General features: G+C 37.9%; 3 protein-coding genes across 8 annotated transcripts; 2 read left to right on the top strand and 1 right to left on the bottom strand.

The window, feature by feature from the left end:
- Nucleotides 1-1,796: 1,796 nt before the first annotated feature.
- On the bottom strand, nt 1,797-7,978 carry LOC113722890 (uncharacterized). Of its 6 annotated transcripts, none has more exons than XM_072059606.1 (5): nt 7,359-7,978; nt 7,194-7,243; nt 2,735-7,010; nt 2,088-2,503; nt 1,797-1,956 (listed from the first exon to the last, which is right to left on the bottom strand). In XM_072059606.1, the coding sequence occupies exons 3-5, from the start codon at nt 2,786-2,788 to the stop codon at nt 1,914-1,916; spliced, it is 513 nt and encodes a 170-aa protein (XP_071915707.1). In that variant the 5' UTR covers nt 2,789-7,010; nt 7,194-7,243; nt 7,359-7,978; the 3' UTR covers nt 1,797-1,913. The 6 variants fall into 6 exon arrangements, with proteins under 6 accessions (XP_071915707.1, XP_027101918.2, XP_071915709.1 ...); XM_027246117.2 differs by having other exon boundaries at nt 2,735-2,816; XM_072059608.1 differs by having other exon boundaries at nt 7,582-7,978.
- A 148-nt stretch (nt 7,979-8,126) lies between these two features.
- On the top strand, nt 8,127-12,422 carry LOC113722889 (uncharacterized). Its single transcript, XM_027246114.2, has 9 exons — nt 8,127-8,574; nt 8,913-9,028; nt 9,430-9,483; nt 9,573-9,597; nt 9,811-9,933; nt 10,735-10,901; nt 11,035-11,104; nt 11,439-11,537; nt 12,256-12,422. Exons 1-9 carry the CDS (start codon nt 8,365-8,367, stop codon nt 12,334-12,336), a joined length of 945 nt encoding a protein of 314 aa, XP_027101915.1. The 5' UTR covers nt 8,127-8,364; the 3' UTR covers nt 12,337-12,422.
- Nucleotides 12,423-13,200: 778 nt separating this feature from the next.
- On the top strand, nt 13,201-14,734 carry LOC113722888 (ribonucleoside-diphosphate reductase small chain). Its single transcript, XM_027246113.2, has one exon. The coding sequence runs from the start codon at nt 13,414-13,416 to the stop codon at nt 14,413-14,415; it is 1,002 nt and encodes a 333-aa protein (XP_027101914.2). The 5' UTR covers nt 13,201-13,413; the 3' UTR covers nt 14,416-14,734.
- The last annotated feature ends 576 nt before the right edge of the window (nt 14,735-15,310 follow it).

Here is a 15,310-nt window from a genome sequence, read left to right as displayed (position 1 = left end):
TTCAAATGCAGAGGGGTTGAGATGGAACACAGAAACGGGAAAAAGCTTCTGCCTCAATCTAGGGTCCGAGAATTGCTTTTGCATATTTAGAATACATATTGGCGACGTGGTAAGTTATGGACCGCTCGGTCTACAAGCGGAGACGTGTATCGGGTCTACCCAGGTTTTTGTCAGTACATAAAACATGAAACCTGCAGGTGTCGGAGTTTGGAGGTGTCGCTGAAGTGATGAGCTATCCCATATTCACAAAAAGAGAAAAAGTGATGAACTATCCTATTTTTTTTTTGTCAATTTCAAGAAATCTGACTATTGACTTTACAAACATAAGTCCACAGTACACCTCAAAAGCCATGGTAACTAGTGAGGGTACTGAGGAGACTTATAAACCCAACACCCAAACCCATTAGGCAAATAATCTCCAGTACAAACACACTACTATCATTACAATTTTCAATACACCTTTTTATCTTCCCAATTACCTGTTTATCTCACATACATTACATCACAAATAAGCTCAACCAAATAGGATAGTTCATCACTAGTTACCATGGAGACATATCTCAAATAATTTACATTTCTAACAGGTACTTATACATAATTAAAATTATTTCAATCCTTGTTTCTCGATATTTTCTCAAATTAATTTTTCAATCCTTATACATTTTTTGAACAGAATAGGTTATTTACACTCAACTTTTGTTGTTTATACTCTCGTTACTTGTTTTATCATATAATATAATAAATAAAAATTATGTGATTACAATGACATTAGAAGTGTGATTCTAGAAAATGAGTGTAAATAATATTTTCCTTTGGAAAATAACACCAAGATTTCTTATATTTAGATATTTTCTTAAATTAATTACTCCCTCTATCGCAAAGTGGGACGGATGGAGTATGCTACTTTGCAAAATAACATTTGAGGCCTTTATTATTGGATGTTTAATTGACACGCGTTAGTCAGATTGTTTAAAAAGCCTCTAAAAACATCCCGTAGCATTTTGTTTTTTTGAAAAAACTCCACTGTCCAAACAAAAAATTTGCTTTAGTTTCGTGGTGGTTTATCTATTTTCATTTATTCTCTGATTTCGTTAGAAAGGGCGATGGCCAAAAATTAAGATATATTCTGGAAAAATCAAAATTCCATCGAAAAGAAGCAAGTGAAAGGCTTTCATAAAAATTCTCGTAGAATCGAGAATAAAGCTTTCATTCTATATATGTCAGATCATGAATTAGTAACTGCATCCAATTTCCAAAAGAGCTGGTATCGAATGAGATAGTTGGACATCTCAACGTGTACAGGAGAGATGAGATGAGATTTGAGTAATGGTCTTTTTCGATTCAAGACTCAAGCTCAAGTAATGCCAACAGTGAAGTTGAATAAAATAGCGCAACGTTACTTGTCTCTATGGAAGAGATATTACCTGATAGTAAAGTCGAGACGATTTTGAAATGTAACACTTTATCTATACAATAATATAATAATAAAGAGAGAGACGTGGCAATTGGATCTTGAAATAAAAATTCTATGTTATTTTTTGAACTTTTAATTTGAATTTTAAAATAATGACACCAAATTACAACTTCATTGGATGCCCTTAATACTATTATTTTAAATTCATATTTGTTAGTGTAAGTGAAAGATCTCGAACTTATTATTTTACTTGCATTCTCTCCTGATATACCACCCAATCCATTATTTCCTCTCATCAACAACTAGGTGGTAACACCGCGCTGTGCGCGGTGGTATACATGCTCAATTAACGTTTAGCTAGTAATATTGGCGAAAATGAAAATTAGTGGTAGAAAATTGAGCTATATCATACAGGAATTTGAGGAAAAAATTAGTAGTACTGGAAAGAAGTTGTAATTATACAGACATTGTAAATATGAAAAGCAAACAAGTTTAGTTTTCATCTTGAATGTTTAGGTTGTGGAAGTTGAGCTGATGAATGCCTAGAAGATCATGCAAAAAGTACGAAGTTATAATGTTGAACGCAGTTGCTCGAGACAGCCTGATTGTTAAAGGAGAAGGTTGAATGCAGCAAATAAGTATTCTTCCGTGCAATTTAAAACAGAGCACTTACCCCCAGTCATATAAAGAAACAGCACGAACAAGGAAAGCAGAATCTGTGAGGTCATACAATTCAACATCTCCCCTTTTTGTACCCACAACAAGAATTTGTTGCTCCGAAGCAACTGGGGCACATACAGCATAACCATATGCCAGTTTCTTTTCAACTTTAATTAAATCAGCTTGCTTTAATCCTTTCTTACTTGCAGAACATGACACAAGTTGTTCATCACAAAAGAGCAAAAACAGTAACCTCAGTGAGAAGGAAAACTCCATGTGCACAATAGCAGACTTCTTCCTTATATAATTCATGGGCAGAGAAACACCTTGTGCTCCATTAGAAGGAAGACCATTGTCCAAAGAATGAGACAATTTATCAGCTCCACTTCCATCAGAGAGTGAAATGTCAAGATCAACAACCCCACAGAACTGCATCACAGAATAAGTTAAATGATAACCTGATTGAACCTTTTTTAGCGGGAGATGCGGGTTTTTGGATGCTTTCCAATCTCCATTAACATCATCATGTTAAGCAAGTAGAAAGGGAATAAACACAACATTTTATAATTGTGCTAAAAAATGAATTCAGCACCTAAGCTACAAATATGCTTCTTCAATGTGCATTTGAAAGACATGGAGGAACTGCTACATTCACATTACCTCTCCCTTCCATGATATATTATACAATGATCCATCAGAAAGTCCAACAATCATATGTTTGTTATCACAGATAATGTTGCTCCTGACAACAGCAAAAATAAAATAGTATCAGAAATTCATCTGGAATGAAATACACAAATATATCAGATTGTCAAACATCATATAAATTTCAAACTTCTGGACACAAATATATCAGATTGTCAAACTTCTGGATCCCGTTTCTTACAAAAAAAAAAAAGCACTTATATGAACTTATGAATTTCTCTGGTGATTTGCCTCTAAGGTATGTGAAATATAACCAAAAACCAAAATTTTGGAGTATCAACATTTCGATTATATCTTGATCCTTTGAATTGAGTAGATTCTTGCGCATGTAAACATGTAACCACGATTCCTTTTATCAGATTTACTACTCAATGATAAGTTGTACTTGGTGAAACACAACCATCAATCTATAGCAGGAAAGGACCTTATTAGTAATATCACATGCACAGAAGTCCAAAAGCTTAAAGCTTAAAATATGCAACTGAAAAGTACCTCATAACATCAGTTGCAGTGATGTCTGAAAGCTGAAAGCTTATCTACACCAATATATACACACGCACACACACACACACACATATATATTATGACAAGATCTTATACTATAACTGGCAACTTAGCAGATCTTTCTTCTAAAGGTATACTGTAAAAACATTAGTGGCTTGTGTAAACAATTCCGCAAGCCTAGACATTCATTAACATGCAAGATCTTATGAGATCTTGTTCCCTATCTAAAGTAACCCTTTGACATATTGGCATTAAAAACTATAGCATGTTGACAAATATACAAATGAAATCCTTCATCTCCAAGGTCCAAATTTCTGGGCCAATAAAATACAGAAAATGAATTTCAGCCCTGAGGTCTCAAATACGCACATTTTGTATCTGTATATCAGCCCTCAAAACCAGCAGTGACCCAAACCCCAAGAAAACATCAAGCTATTAAAAAGAACAACAAAAACAAATCATAGTAGAAAGTGCAGTTTCTTTATTACAAATAACTTTAACGATGACATTAAAGCAGACACACTAATTTTTAAGAAAACTCAAAAGTTTCAAACAATGTCTAATCATTCATCACTCCGTATCCAAACTTCTTATACTAAATAAAATCATTTTTGGATTAGAACATTAAAGCAGACACACTAATTTTTAAGAAAACTCAAAAGTTTCAAACAATGTCTATTCATTCATCACTCCGCATTCAAACTTCTTATACTAAATAAAATCATTTTTGGATTAGAGTGTTGTTGAAACAAAATAGCACCGGACACTTCAGCATATTCAGATATGTACAAATTTTGGAGGCTCATACAACTTTCAAAAAGCCTAACTTTAAATTATGAGTTTTACCTGGCGAAAAGGTTTAGTATCTAGAATAGACACAATAAATTTTAAGAGCTAGGATATGTACCCTTAGAACCTAAAAGGTTGAGTTTCAAACACCTGGAAAATGATTTAAGAATCCCTGGTAACACATCACATCCAACTGTCTGACTACTTTTGAGAAGCAGTATGATCACAGCTAAACATTCAAGAAGACCAGAGGGATGCAAGGTGTCCAATTGGTTATGCAAACACTTAGAGCAGCATTTACCTTGCATATGCAATATCTTTCCATCAAATTGTACCAGAAAGCAGAATGCATGCATTAGACCTTCCAAATAACATTTTATATAGCCTGCAATCCTTACTGCAGCTTCCCAAAGAGCTTTGATCTTAGAAAATAAGCCATTAGCATATCAAAGCCCTTAAATGTTATGATCCAAACAAATTGCTAGACCATATTATTTTACTGCTTGGGTTGTTAGAAGCTTATACAGCAAAGCATTTCAAATTTAATGCATATTCAAAACAATATTCAGCCATCAAAGAGGGAAATGAAAACTGCGAAGCTTGAAATTCAATTACAATTTCCAAGGGAACTGTGTACGCACACTTACAATGTCATACTCTTGCCTGCAAAAGGGATCTGCTCACTTAGAACTAAAGAAATGGTAGCAAGAAATAAATCGGATGGCTGCTTTCCTAAAATTTGTATTTTATTTTCTGTGAAACGGATCTTATAAATATGAAGATAAAAAGAAGATGTCTGCAAAGAAGGCAGGAAAAATCGCCAGAAACAAATGAAGCATTACGTTATGAAGAATGAACCAAAGTAGAGGTGCTATCGAGCCGAGTCGAGCTCTATCAAAATTTGTGCTACTCGAGCTCGATTGAGTAAAAAAATTTGGACTCGAGCTCGACTCGATGAAATAAAACTAAACTCGAGCTCGACTCGTTTGAGCTCGAATAAGCTCGAGTAAATATCAAGCCCGAGCTACTCGAGTTCGAGCTCGAGTTTTGAAATAAATCTATAATTTTTTTAAAAAATATATAGTATATAATAAAATATAAATAAAATATGAAAGCTCGATTAAACTCGGCGAGCACTCGAGTACTTATTTATTGAGCTCGAACTCAACTCGTTAAATTTAACGTGTAACTCGAGCTCGATTTTATCGAGTTCGAGTCAAGTTTTTGATCAAACTACTCGCGAGCAGCTTGACTTGCAAAATCGAGCTCGAGTCAAGTTTTTGATCAAACTACTCGCGAGCAGCTTGACTTGCTAGCACCCCTAAACCAAAGTGCACAATAGTGACATGAATTTAAAGTGAGACTTTTTAGCCAACCCTTTTTGAAAGATAAATGAAAGATCACAGCTATTTACATTTTAATACCATTCCAATAACAGCAATCAACCAGCCTTGCAATCATACCAGTCTACTTTCAATGTCATGTATCAAATGTTTTACTCTAACAGTCACTGAAAAACTCAAAATTCTCCTCATTTTAAACAACGGTCAACATGGATACTGTTGATGCAGCTAATGCAGATCTGCAAAAAGTCATAATAAAAATTTCTTTGTACTGTCAATCAGAGAGTCATAGAGAATACAATTTATCTGCAATTCTTCAAATATCAGTCCCAATTATAGGGCAACATCACTATATTTTGCATGGTAACACTCAGTTATAGATAGCCTTAAGTTCTATTATAAGATCACCATAAATTGGATGAAATTTTCACTTAGACATTTTCTCAAACAACTCAAATGCACTACACAAAATCACTGGATTCTAAGGTCACAACTAATGGACCACTCTAAGGCCACAACTAAGGTAAATCACAATCTATCAAAAGCTATACCACATCACTCAATACTAAATACATCTACCATTATCAACGTCCTCAAAGAAAAATCTCCAAACACTTCGCAGCCCGAGGCATATCTTCTATCACTACCTCAAACTTTATCACAATTCCATGAAAGCCTTCATAATACATATACCATAGCTTTAATAAGAGATTATCCATTTTGAAAAAATGCTGTTCAAGGGATTTTGACAGATTTCAAAGAATTTATTTTTCCATGAGAACAGTGAAATTGACCAAAACTATCATGGGCATGCGATTAGTAGTTTTCAAGTACTCTTGGATCACTTAACGTATCTGTGAATGTTTCCAAGTGGATAGACAAAGACAACACAAACAGTAAGTTTTCACAAATTTTTCACTATAAAACACAATGCAAAAGACAAATAAACCATGTATTGAAATTCAATAGTGAAAGACGAAGAAGTAATAATACGCAAATATATGTATATATATGTATATGTAAGCAGAAGATAAAGAGCTGGATTATATTGGATTCCACTACCATATGCTTCAATTAACATTAGGCTATATGTAACTTTTGTTTGGCTCACTTATCTTTTTCCGTAGACCCAAGTTTAAAAATAGATAATTAATTAAAAAAAGCATCGCATTGAAAAACCCACTAAGAGGAAAATATAAAGGGCAAACCAACTATGAATGAAATTAGCATTAGAAAGTTTTGGATGATGCAAAATGAAACCAAACCACTTACAAATAACAAAACTGAGAGATCAAAAAACACTTACAAATATTCAAAGGAAAGCAATGTCAAAGTAAGACTACGAGCAGCAACAAAACCAATAACTAAACAAGACATTAAAACCTTTAACCTTCAATAAAAAGGAAAAAACGAAGAGAAAGTAGAAACTTGGAGGTATAGTTTAGCATAGAATTAGAAAAATGATTCAAAAATAAACTAAAGAAAAACTCAAACTTAAAAAAGTTAAATCTTTTTTGCTCCTTCCCGTCAATTTTACTTCAAAAAATAAAAGAACCAGGTTTATCTTCCTTTCATCTGTTGACACTATCTGCTCTCTGTACAATAGAGGGAAAAATTGTGAATCGAATGGAATAAAAGAGAAAATTCCTTTCACAATAATAAAAAAAAAAAGTTATCAATCAAATCTCTAAAACCATAAATGAAAACATAAAAGTATGAAAAGTAAGTATATCAAACACGGAGTTCTAAATTCTTGGCTCAAAAAAAAGATTTATTACCTTAGATCTCTTTCCTTCGTCTGTATTATCGCCCATCTAAAGAACACTTGCTTCAAACATAAAAAACAGCAATGAGTAAAATACATAGTTAGATCGAAGACTAAAGAACGAAAGAACTGAAAAAAAAGAACTCCAAGCCCTTCTTTGATACAAATAACGATTTACCAAAGCAAACGGAAGCACGAGTATTTTATTGGAGGAAAAAAAAAGAGGAAGAACTGGAAAAGAGACAAGCTACTGAGAGGAAGAGAAGAAAGAGAGGGACAGCAGAAGTCTTGAGAGAGAGAGAGAGGACAGTAAATTTTGTAACCCTAGACCATTTGTGACAAAAAATCGAAGAAAGGTGGGTGTGATTTGACATGGGCAGCTGTTTGCAAGAGCAACTCACCTGCTCTCTGACAACAGAGGAAGAGCAAGAAACAAAGAGGAAGTCAATTGTCTGGCTGAAACAGCCTTAGGGTCTGGCCGAAAAGGGAGAAAGAAGTGGACAGAAAGCAACACAGTAGCAAAAACAAGCGGAAGGAAAGATGAACGAATGAGAGAGGAGAGAAAAAATCAGGTGCAACCAAGGTAAATTTTGGAGTGGAAACAACACCAATATGTGGCCGGAAAAAAAAGAAGCAGGTTGGAGTGGGTAGAGAGGAAGCTGATGAAGCGGAAGGAAGAAAAGACATCACAGAACCGGAAGCAACGAAAGACAGGACAAAGGAAGGGGAGGCAGAATCACGTGCAACAAGCACAATTGACAACTAATCAATTCGCGCCACGTCAACATTGAGCCAATCCCATCTCGCCACGCGGAGGATGACCATGTCCGACGTGGATCCCGAGCGTTCACCCTTAGTCTATATGTTTAATAATTGTTATTATTGATGGAGAAAGATTTTCTTTTCTATTATTTTCTTCCTTTTTTTTGTCATAGTAAATGTCAGATTACTGGGCTGGGGCGTGACCCGTGACACGTCCTGGATCCTACTCTGGTCCACCAAGGTTCAGATTTTAAGTTGCAAGCAAAACTCTCACCGTCAAAGCTACAGACGCCGATACTCGTTACTGGTTCTGCAGAAAGAACCCGGAGAACAATTTTGTCGTCTTACTCCATAACACGATACCAGATTATGGGCTTTGGCTAGAGGAGTAGAGCTTCAAAATTTCTGGAGAAAAATTTGGTATGGCGGCCGAAGCGAAACTCGTGTGCAGCTGTGGTGGGGACTCGGCAGCTGGCTTTTCCTTCCGGCGGTCGTTGAGTCCGCTACTAGCCAGCAGCCGCGTGTTTTTCCCGAATGTGACTAGTGATCAGAGGAGACGTCAGTTGACGGCGTTAGCAGTTGTGAAGAGAAGCCCCAAAAGGATTAAGTACTCTGCGCCTCGCTTCACCAAGGTTTTCCATTTGTATCTCTAATGATCTTTTATTTATTTATTTATTTTTGGGTTTAATGGTGTCCTGGGCTAGAATTAGCAGTCGTAGTAAGTAGGACTACACCAGCGTGTTTAAGTGTATGTGATTCGCTACTAAGGTACGCCACCCCGGGATCTTTGTAATTTATATCTCCATCCGTGCGGTGATGACCAACTCTCTGGGCACAGAAAGAGGGTTAGACAGCTGCATGAAACTAAACTCACGGACCAATAAATTTAATACTCCTACTATGTACTGTTAAAATTACAATTACAGCTACTGTACTGGTATATTATAGGGATAATTTGCACTTCTTTCAGGAGGATGGCTTGACCTATGTTGCCGTCGATCCATCCGGGTCAGACTTGTGGAAATTGGATCCAGTGATTGACCTTCTGAAACAGGGTGCTGTTGGAGTCATTCCAACTGACACTGTGTATGGCATATTCTACCTTTCTACATGTTTTCTTTCATTAGCTTCTTGAGTCTTGACTATGCTTGTGGCTCGTGAACAATCTCCAAAAAAAAAAAAAAAAAAAAAAAACCCCTTCAACAAATTAGAAGGCTAGCTACTCAATGATTGACTTCAGCTTTCCAATTTGTTGTCTGCTGATTATCTGTATCACTCTTAAGATACTTTTAATTGCCTAGGATTTATTGGTGGATGTAATTGGTTTATTTTTGTGATGTGATGCAGACCCAAAAGAAATTCCTAACATCATCTAATTTACCACACGGCATTTCATCTTTTAAAACCTATAAGATTTAAGCTAATTAAATCTAGTTTCTTCTTTCTTAATTGGTTATTGTTCTTATGCATGGTCCTCTGATGATTAGTTATGCATTGGCTTGTGACCTGAGAAGCCACTCAGCTGTTGAACGTCTTCGTAGGTGGGTGATGCCACTTTCTGCAATTTACCCTTTTTTGCTTTTGCCTTGGGACTTTTCTTAAATGATGATTTTCTTTAATCTTTTTGCAGACTAAAGAAAATAGAGGCTTCAAAGGTAAGAACGATCATTTCTTTTAGCTTTCTTCTGGAACCACTTATAGGATAAAGACTGACATTTGATGGGTTTTGTAGAATATTGTGCAACTAGATGGTTCAAGCATGCATATGTGACTCGGCATATTATTGAGATTGCAGTATGCTGCATGTTCTGCATTTCAAGATGTTTGTTTCTGAATTGTTGCCAATGCTTTTCTGATGCTTTTGGCAGCCCCTTAGTATTCTATGCCGTTCCTTTCACGACATAGATACATATACAACTGGATTTCCCCGTGGCAATAACCAGGGCCTTACAGACATCTTTCGAGCTGTTAAGCAATGTTTACCCGGTCCCGTAAGTCGAATTCTTTTAGTTACTTTGTCCTTGTTTTATTTATTTATTTATTTTGGATTGATTATTTTGTCCTTGATAGAGGCAATGTTATGCATGTCCTATTATGAAAAATCTTTCACTTCTATAAACAAACTCAGACGTTTTCCTATGAGTTTGTTCATAGAGTAACGTTTAGGCATTTCCTATGTGTTTTTAATATCCTTCTCTGGTTTTTTTTTTCTTTTTTAGGGTTTTGAGTAGGAATAGAGCCATTTTTGGTGGTATAATTTTGTTCTTTGACATTGAATCTTCATTTAATCTGAAAGCACCTCTGTTGACATTGGTGCTGGCATAGGAATGTGTCAGATTTGGTCACATCACTTGGGTGCTTTGACTTTAAATGGGGATCTTGGAACTTAAAAATCCGCAGTATGAACTACTATACAGCCTAAGTATCCTTGTAAGGCATCTTAGTACTAAAGAACAACAACAAAGAAATTCTACCTCCAACATGTTTGTTGTTCTCGTTAACAAAATCAGTAATTTAGCTATATGGAGACCAAGTGGGGTATTACACGCATACAGAGTTTTTTGCTACTATGAGCGTTTTCATGTACTATATACAAATTCCATATCTAAGCTTTTGCCCATCGCTGAGTGTTTTCTATAGAACTTGACAAGTGTACTCGTACCCAATATGGACACCTGAGTCCATGTGAATAGCTGATGGATGAGTGCTGCTTTCTTTGAGTACCCTAGATTCCTAAAACATCAAAACTGGAGGTAATCAGTAGCAGAATCTCCATTTTTTTTGACATGCAGTACACTTTTATTTTAACTGCGAGCAAAGCTCTACCGAGGCAATGTACAAGATATGGAACTACTGCATCAAAGTATGTATCAAGGAAAAATGTAGGCGTTCGTATACCAGATGATACCGTGTGCCAAGCAATTCTGGAGAAGATGGATGCTCCTTTAATAGCTACAAGGTAGTTTGGCATGCTAGGCACTAAGCTATGATCTGATGAGATTTTCAAATTGAGTGTCAATATAAATATGCATGTGATCTTTTTTTGACATAACCTGACATTCTGCTCATTGAGATTGTATTCATCTTTCCAGTGTAAAATCAATGAGAGAGAGTGAGTGGATATTGGATCCTGTTGTGATAGCTGATGTTTATGGGCCAGAGGTGAGCTTTTCTAGTGATACTTGATTGTCGTTTTGTTTCTAGTTGCTCGAATCAGATTGATTAGACCGTTTCATTGGTTGTTATTGCACCCTCTACTTTACCTGATCGCCTCCTGATTCGCCAAAAAAATCAGAAGAGAAGGAAAAATGAAAAAATTGGAAGAAAGAAATCTTGTGACTGGGATGTAGAGGTTTGTGACATATTTTGTTCACTCAGTTGCTATGGTAACATAGATTTTGAGCTAAGGTCCCAATTCCAAAGTTTGCATCCCCTTTTCACCACACTGGGAATTTTTGGTATATTTATTTAATTTTCAGTGTCTATGATGCTTTAGGGCCTTGATTTCATTGTTGATGCTGGTATTAGAGTGGCTGACCCATCGACAGTGGTTGATATGACTGGTAGTTCTGCCCTGATTTTGCGGCAAGGAAAGGTAAAGCCTCTTTTGACAAATTGTTGTAAGGTAGATAGTCTTCTTCTCTCTGCCTTCCCTGAGATGACACCTGATCTCACTGGAGCATGCAAGTTCCATGTGCTTTCTTGCTGAATTAAATTAGGGAAACATCTCTGGTTTCATATTTCATTCTCACAATAGACTTTTTCTGCCCCATAGGATATACTTCCCACTTGGACAACTGCCCAAGGATGAAAAAGTGACTTTACGGATACTAATTTGAACTTCTATGAATGAAACTAAATGCTAGAGATGCAGAAGCGTCAAAAGACAGACTCAAACTTTGACAGGACAGAAAATATAGGATACTGGGTGTTCGTAATTATGGCTGTTGTTTTCTGTACCTATCCGCCTCGAATTATGCGCCATTCTATGCTCTACATATCAACCTTTTCCTTAGTCCTAATTAGAGTTAGGATCTTTGCATATATAGATAAACACACAGAAAAATATCATTCAGATACTTGTTATCTAGTTTGATCTCAAAAGTCAACCTTTGGCTAATTGTTGCCCTGGTTGTTTGGAATCAGGCGTGTCATAAACAATATGGATTATGTCGTCCATCTCTTCTCCACCTTTTTAGAGCAAATGCATGATTTCTTTCTTCTGAAGGATTGTAATTGTGAATCTTGCTGTGCTTGAGATTTGATTCTCCTTTCTTTCAGTCTTAGAAGCATATTTCTTATTTTGTGTTCAGGGTCCAAAACAGCCATGGATGGTTTCAGATGATGAAGATTCTGGAGTAAAAAGGAAAGAACTCACCCTTAATTTTGTTTAAAGTCACTAAGACCTCATCAAGGGAAATCCTGTACATAATACAATGATGTTGGGCTGCTAATGAAAAGGTTGTAAATTGCATCTAAATGGATTTTGTTAGCAGTGGTGGCAATGGGTATTTGCCCTTTTTTTGGGTCATACGTCAACAATTTATACCTACACATACACCTACTCCGACGACGTTATGGGAAAGGGGATAGCTGCAACTGGATTATTGGGAATTGGAGGAGACTAAACTACCTTCTGCTCTGTTGGTGACTTGTTTTGTAGCTGTTGCCTGTTGCCATGGAATGGCACAACGAGGAGAGGGTACCAGATTTTCTTGTGTGATTCCAGTTTCTGGTAGAAGAGATCACAATAATGTAGGATCCAGCAACTATTAGTAATGGCGCCAAAATCATCCCAAATATTGCATTCAGAATAGTCAATTGGATTAGCGCTTCTGCTCTGTACTACTAAGAATAATCAAATAAATTATATCACCACGAACGATTTCAACTCAGAATGACGTGGAGTTAACCCCGTCTCGCCCGCCCAAGTTATTAAAAAAAAAAAAAATGGAATGGTAGCAATTAATAATATAAGTCGCTCATAACTTCGAGAGGAGCCTCTTTCCCTCCTTAGCCGGGTCCAATGTTCTGTCAAATGTTTAAAAGAATTTCGAAGTTCAAAAGTTTCCCCAATCTTGTTGACCACGCTTCGTAACGTTCTTCTTTTTCTTCTTCTGCTCTTTTTTTTTTTTTTTTTAAAATTTAAAACTCCCTCATAGTCGTGTAGCGGGTAATGGCGCCAGTCTGGTTGGGTTCATTCCCCCGCAAGCTTTTCGTCCCAAAAACTCAAAAAACAACGCGCCAACCCATGAATTCAAAAAAAAAAAAAAAAGGAAGAAGAAAAATACCAGTAGTACTACATCTCTCCCGTCTCGTTTCCCTGAGGAGGATCTTTTAAATATCAAGGCAAACCCGCCCTTTCCTTCCTCAACCAACCATCTCTTCATCCCTCTGTTTCCCTCTTTCGTCTCATCCCTAGCCTCCGCCCTAATCACAAATTAGAAAAAAAAAAAAAAAAGAGGAAAAAAATGCCATCCCTCCCCCTCCAAGAAGAGCCACTGCTGGCCCCAAACCCAGATCGATTCTGCATGTTCCCCATTCAGTACCCTCAGATTTGGGAAATGTACAAGAAAGCCGAGGCCTCCTTCTGGACCGCCGAGGAGGTGGACCTCTCTCAGGACCTCCGCGACTGGGATTACACCCTCACCCCGGGCGACCGCCACTTCATCACTTACGTCCTCGCCTTCTTCGCCGCCTCCGACGGCATCGTCCTCGAGAACCTCGCCGGCCGCTTCATGAAGGAAGTCCAGGTTTCCGAGGCCCGCGCCTTCTACGGCTTCCAGATCGCCATCGAGAACATCCACTCCGAAATGTACAGCCTCCTCCTGGAGTCCTACATCAAGGACTCCGACGAGAAGCACCGGCTCTTCCACGCCATCGACACCATCCCCTGCGTGGAGAAGAAGGCCAAGTGGGCCCTCCGCTGGATCGACGGCTCCGAGTCCTTCGCGGAGCGCCTGGTGGCCTTCGCCTGCGTGGAGGGGATATTCTTCTCTGGGAGCTTTTGCGCCATATTCTGGGTGAAGAAGCGGGGGCTGATGCCGGGCTTGACCTTCTCCAACGAGCTGATCTCGCGGGACGAGGGGCTGCACTGCGACTTCGCGTGCCTGCTGTACGGGCTGCTGAGGGCGAAGCTGAGCGAGGAGAGGGTGAGGGGAATCGTGGCGGAGGCGGTGGAGATAGAGAGGGAGTTCGTGTGCGAGGCGCTGCCCTGCGCGCTGGTGGGGATGAATGGGGATTTGATGAGCCAGTACATCGAATTCGTGGCGGATAGGTTGTTGGGGGCGCTGGGATGCGGGAAGGTGTACAATGTGCAGAACCCGTTCGATTGGATGGAGCTGATCAGCCTGCAGGGAAAGACCAATTTCTTTGAGAAGAGGGTCGGGGAATATCAGAAGGCGTCCGTCATGTCCAGTTTGAACGGAAATGGAGTCGCCCACCATGTCTTTAAGTTGGACGAGGATTTCTGAGAACCACCCCCCTCCTCTTTCTTCTCTCTCTCACTCTGTTTCAATTTTTTCATCATAGATTATTAATTCCTTCTTTTTACTCTGTTCACTTATCGTCATGTGTTTTTAGTTTTTGATTACTTGCTTACTACTGCTGCTACTACTAGTTTAATACGGCTACTGGATTTTGGTTAGAACTCCCAAAATAAGAACAAAAATTGGCTTAGGTTCAACTTCACATAATGTAATATTGGCAGTAGGTTGAAATTTGTGATGCTCGGTGGTTCTTCTAACACCTGCGTTGTAAGTAAAGTTTCCTTTAGTATATTACTAATTACTACTTTCTGCTCGCTTTGTTTCGATTTCTTTTTTGCATTGACAGCCGCCTTTTCTGTGCTTTGAGGCGGAGCGTTTACTGTTTATGGCGCGGTGCAAAATCTTTACTACTATTACAAATTAATCTCTTGGCTAATCGTACTCAAACATTAGATCCAGCTATTCTCTCTCTCCTTACTTCGAAGAAGTCGGGGCATTTTTACACGTTCTTGAAGAATCGATAATTATCCTTTAGCCAACCCAGCTTCCTTCATTTCTCGAGACCAACAAATGGTAGTACAGGAGCAGTCATTCATTTGTTGTCCATCCATTATGCCTTTTGGCCTGATCTTAGGCCGACTCCGGAGCAATCAACACTTTGGCTCCTTCCAGTTGAAGGCAAAAAATGGTGAGTACTAATAATTTTGGGACACTTCCTCGGAGATATGATGATTATGGTCCCTATTGAACTTTAATGATGGTGCGGCGCTTGGGTGGCTATACCAAATTTGGACCCCACTAAATTAATGATGATTTTTATGGGCAAGCGCAGCTTAGCTTTTTTCTTTTCTTTTTTTTCCTTCCCTTTCTGACTAAAACA

The sequence above is a fragment of the Coffea arabica genome, chromosome 7e (assembly GCF_036785885.1).
Source record: "Coffea arabica cultivar ET-39 chromosome 7e, Coffea Arabica ET-39 HiFi, whole genome shotgun sequence".
NCBI classification, from domain to species: domain Eukaryota; kingdom Viridiplantae; phylum Streptophyta; class Magnoliopsida; order Gentianales; family Rubiaceae; genus Coffea; species Coffea arabica.
This window is presented reverse-complemented; position numbering and strand designations above follow the sequence as displayed.

Coding starts and splice junctions, on each gene's coding strand:
- LOC113722890 (XM_072059604.1), bottom strand. CDS start 7,279: ATGTATTTTACTCATTGCTGTTTTTTATGTTTGAAGCAAGTGTTCTTT. Junction 2,817..7,193: donor ACGAAGGAAAGAGATCTAAG/GTAATAAATCTT, acceptor TGCTGTTGTCAG/GAGCAACATTATCTGTGATA. Junction 2,504..2,734: donor ATATATCATGGAAGGGAGAG/GTAATGTGAATG, acceptor TCTGTGATGCAG/TTCTGTGGGGTTGTTGATCT.
- LOC113722889 (XM_027246114.2), top strand. CDS start 8,365: ATGGCGGCCGAAGCGAAACTCGTGTGCAGCTGTGGTGGGGACTCGGCA. Junction 9,029..9,429: donor GTCATTCCAACTGACACTGT/GTATGGCATATT, acceptor TCTGATGATTAG/TTATGCATTGGCTTGTGACC. Junction 11,538..12,255: donor TGATTTTGCGGCAAGGAAAG/GTAAAGCCTCTT, acceptor TTTTGTGTTCAG/GGTCCAAAACAGCCATGGAT.
- LOC113722888 (XM_027246113.2), top strand. CDS start 13,414: ATGCCATCCCTCCCCCTCCAAGAAGAGCCACTGCTGGCCCCAAACCCA.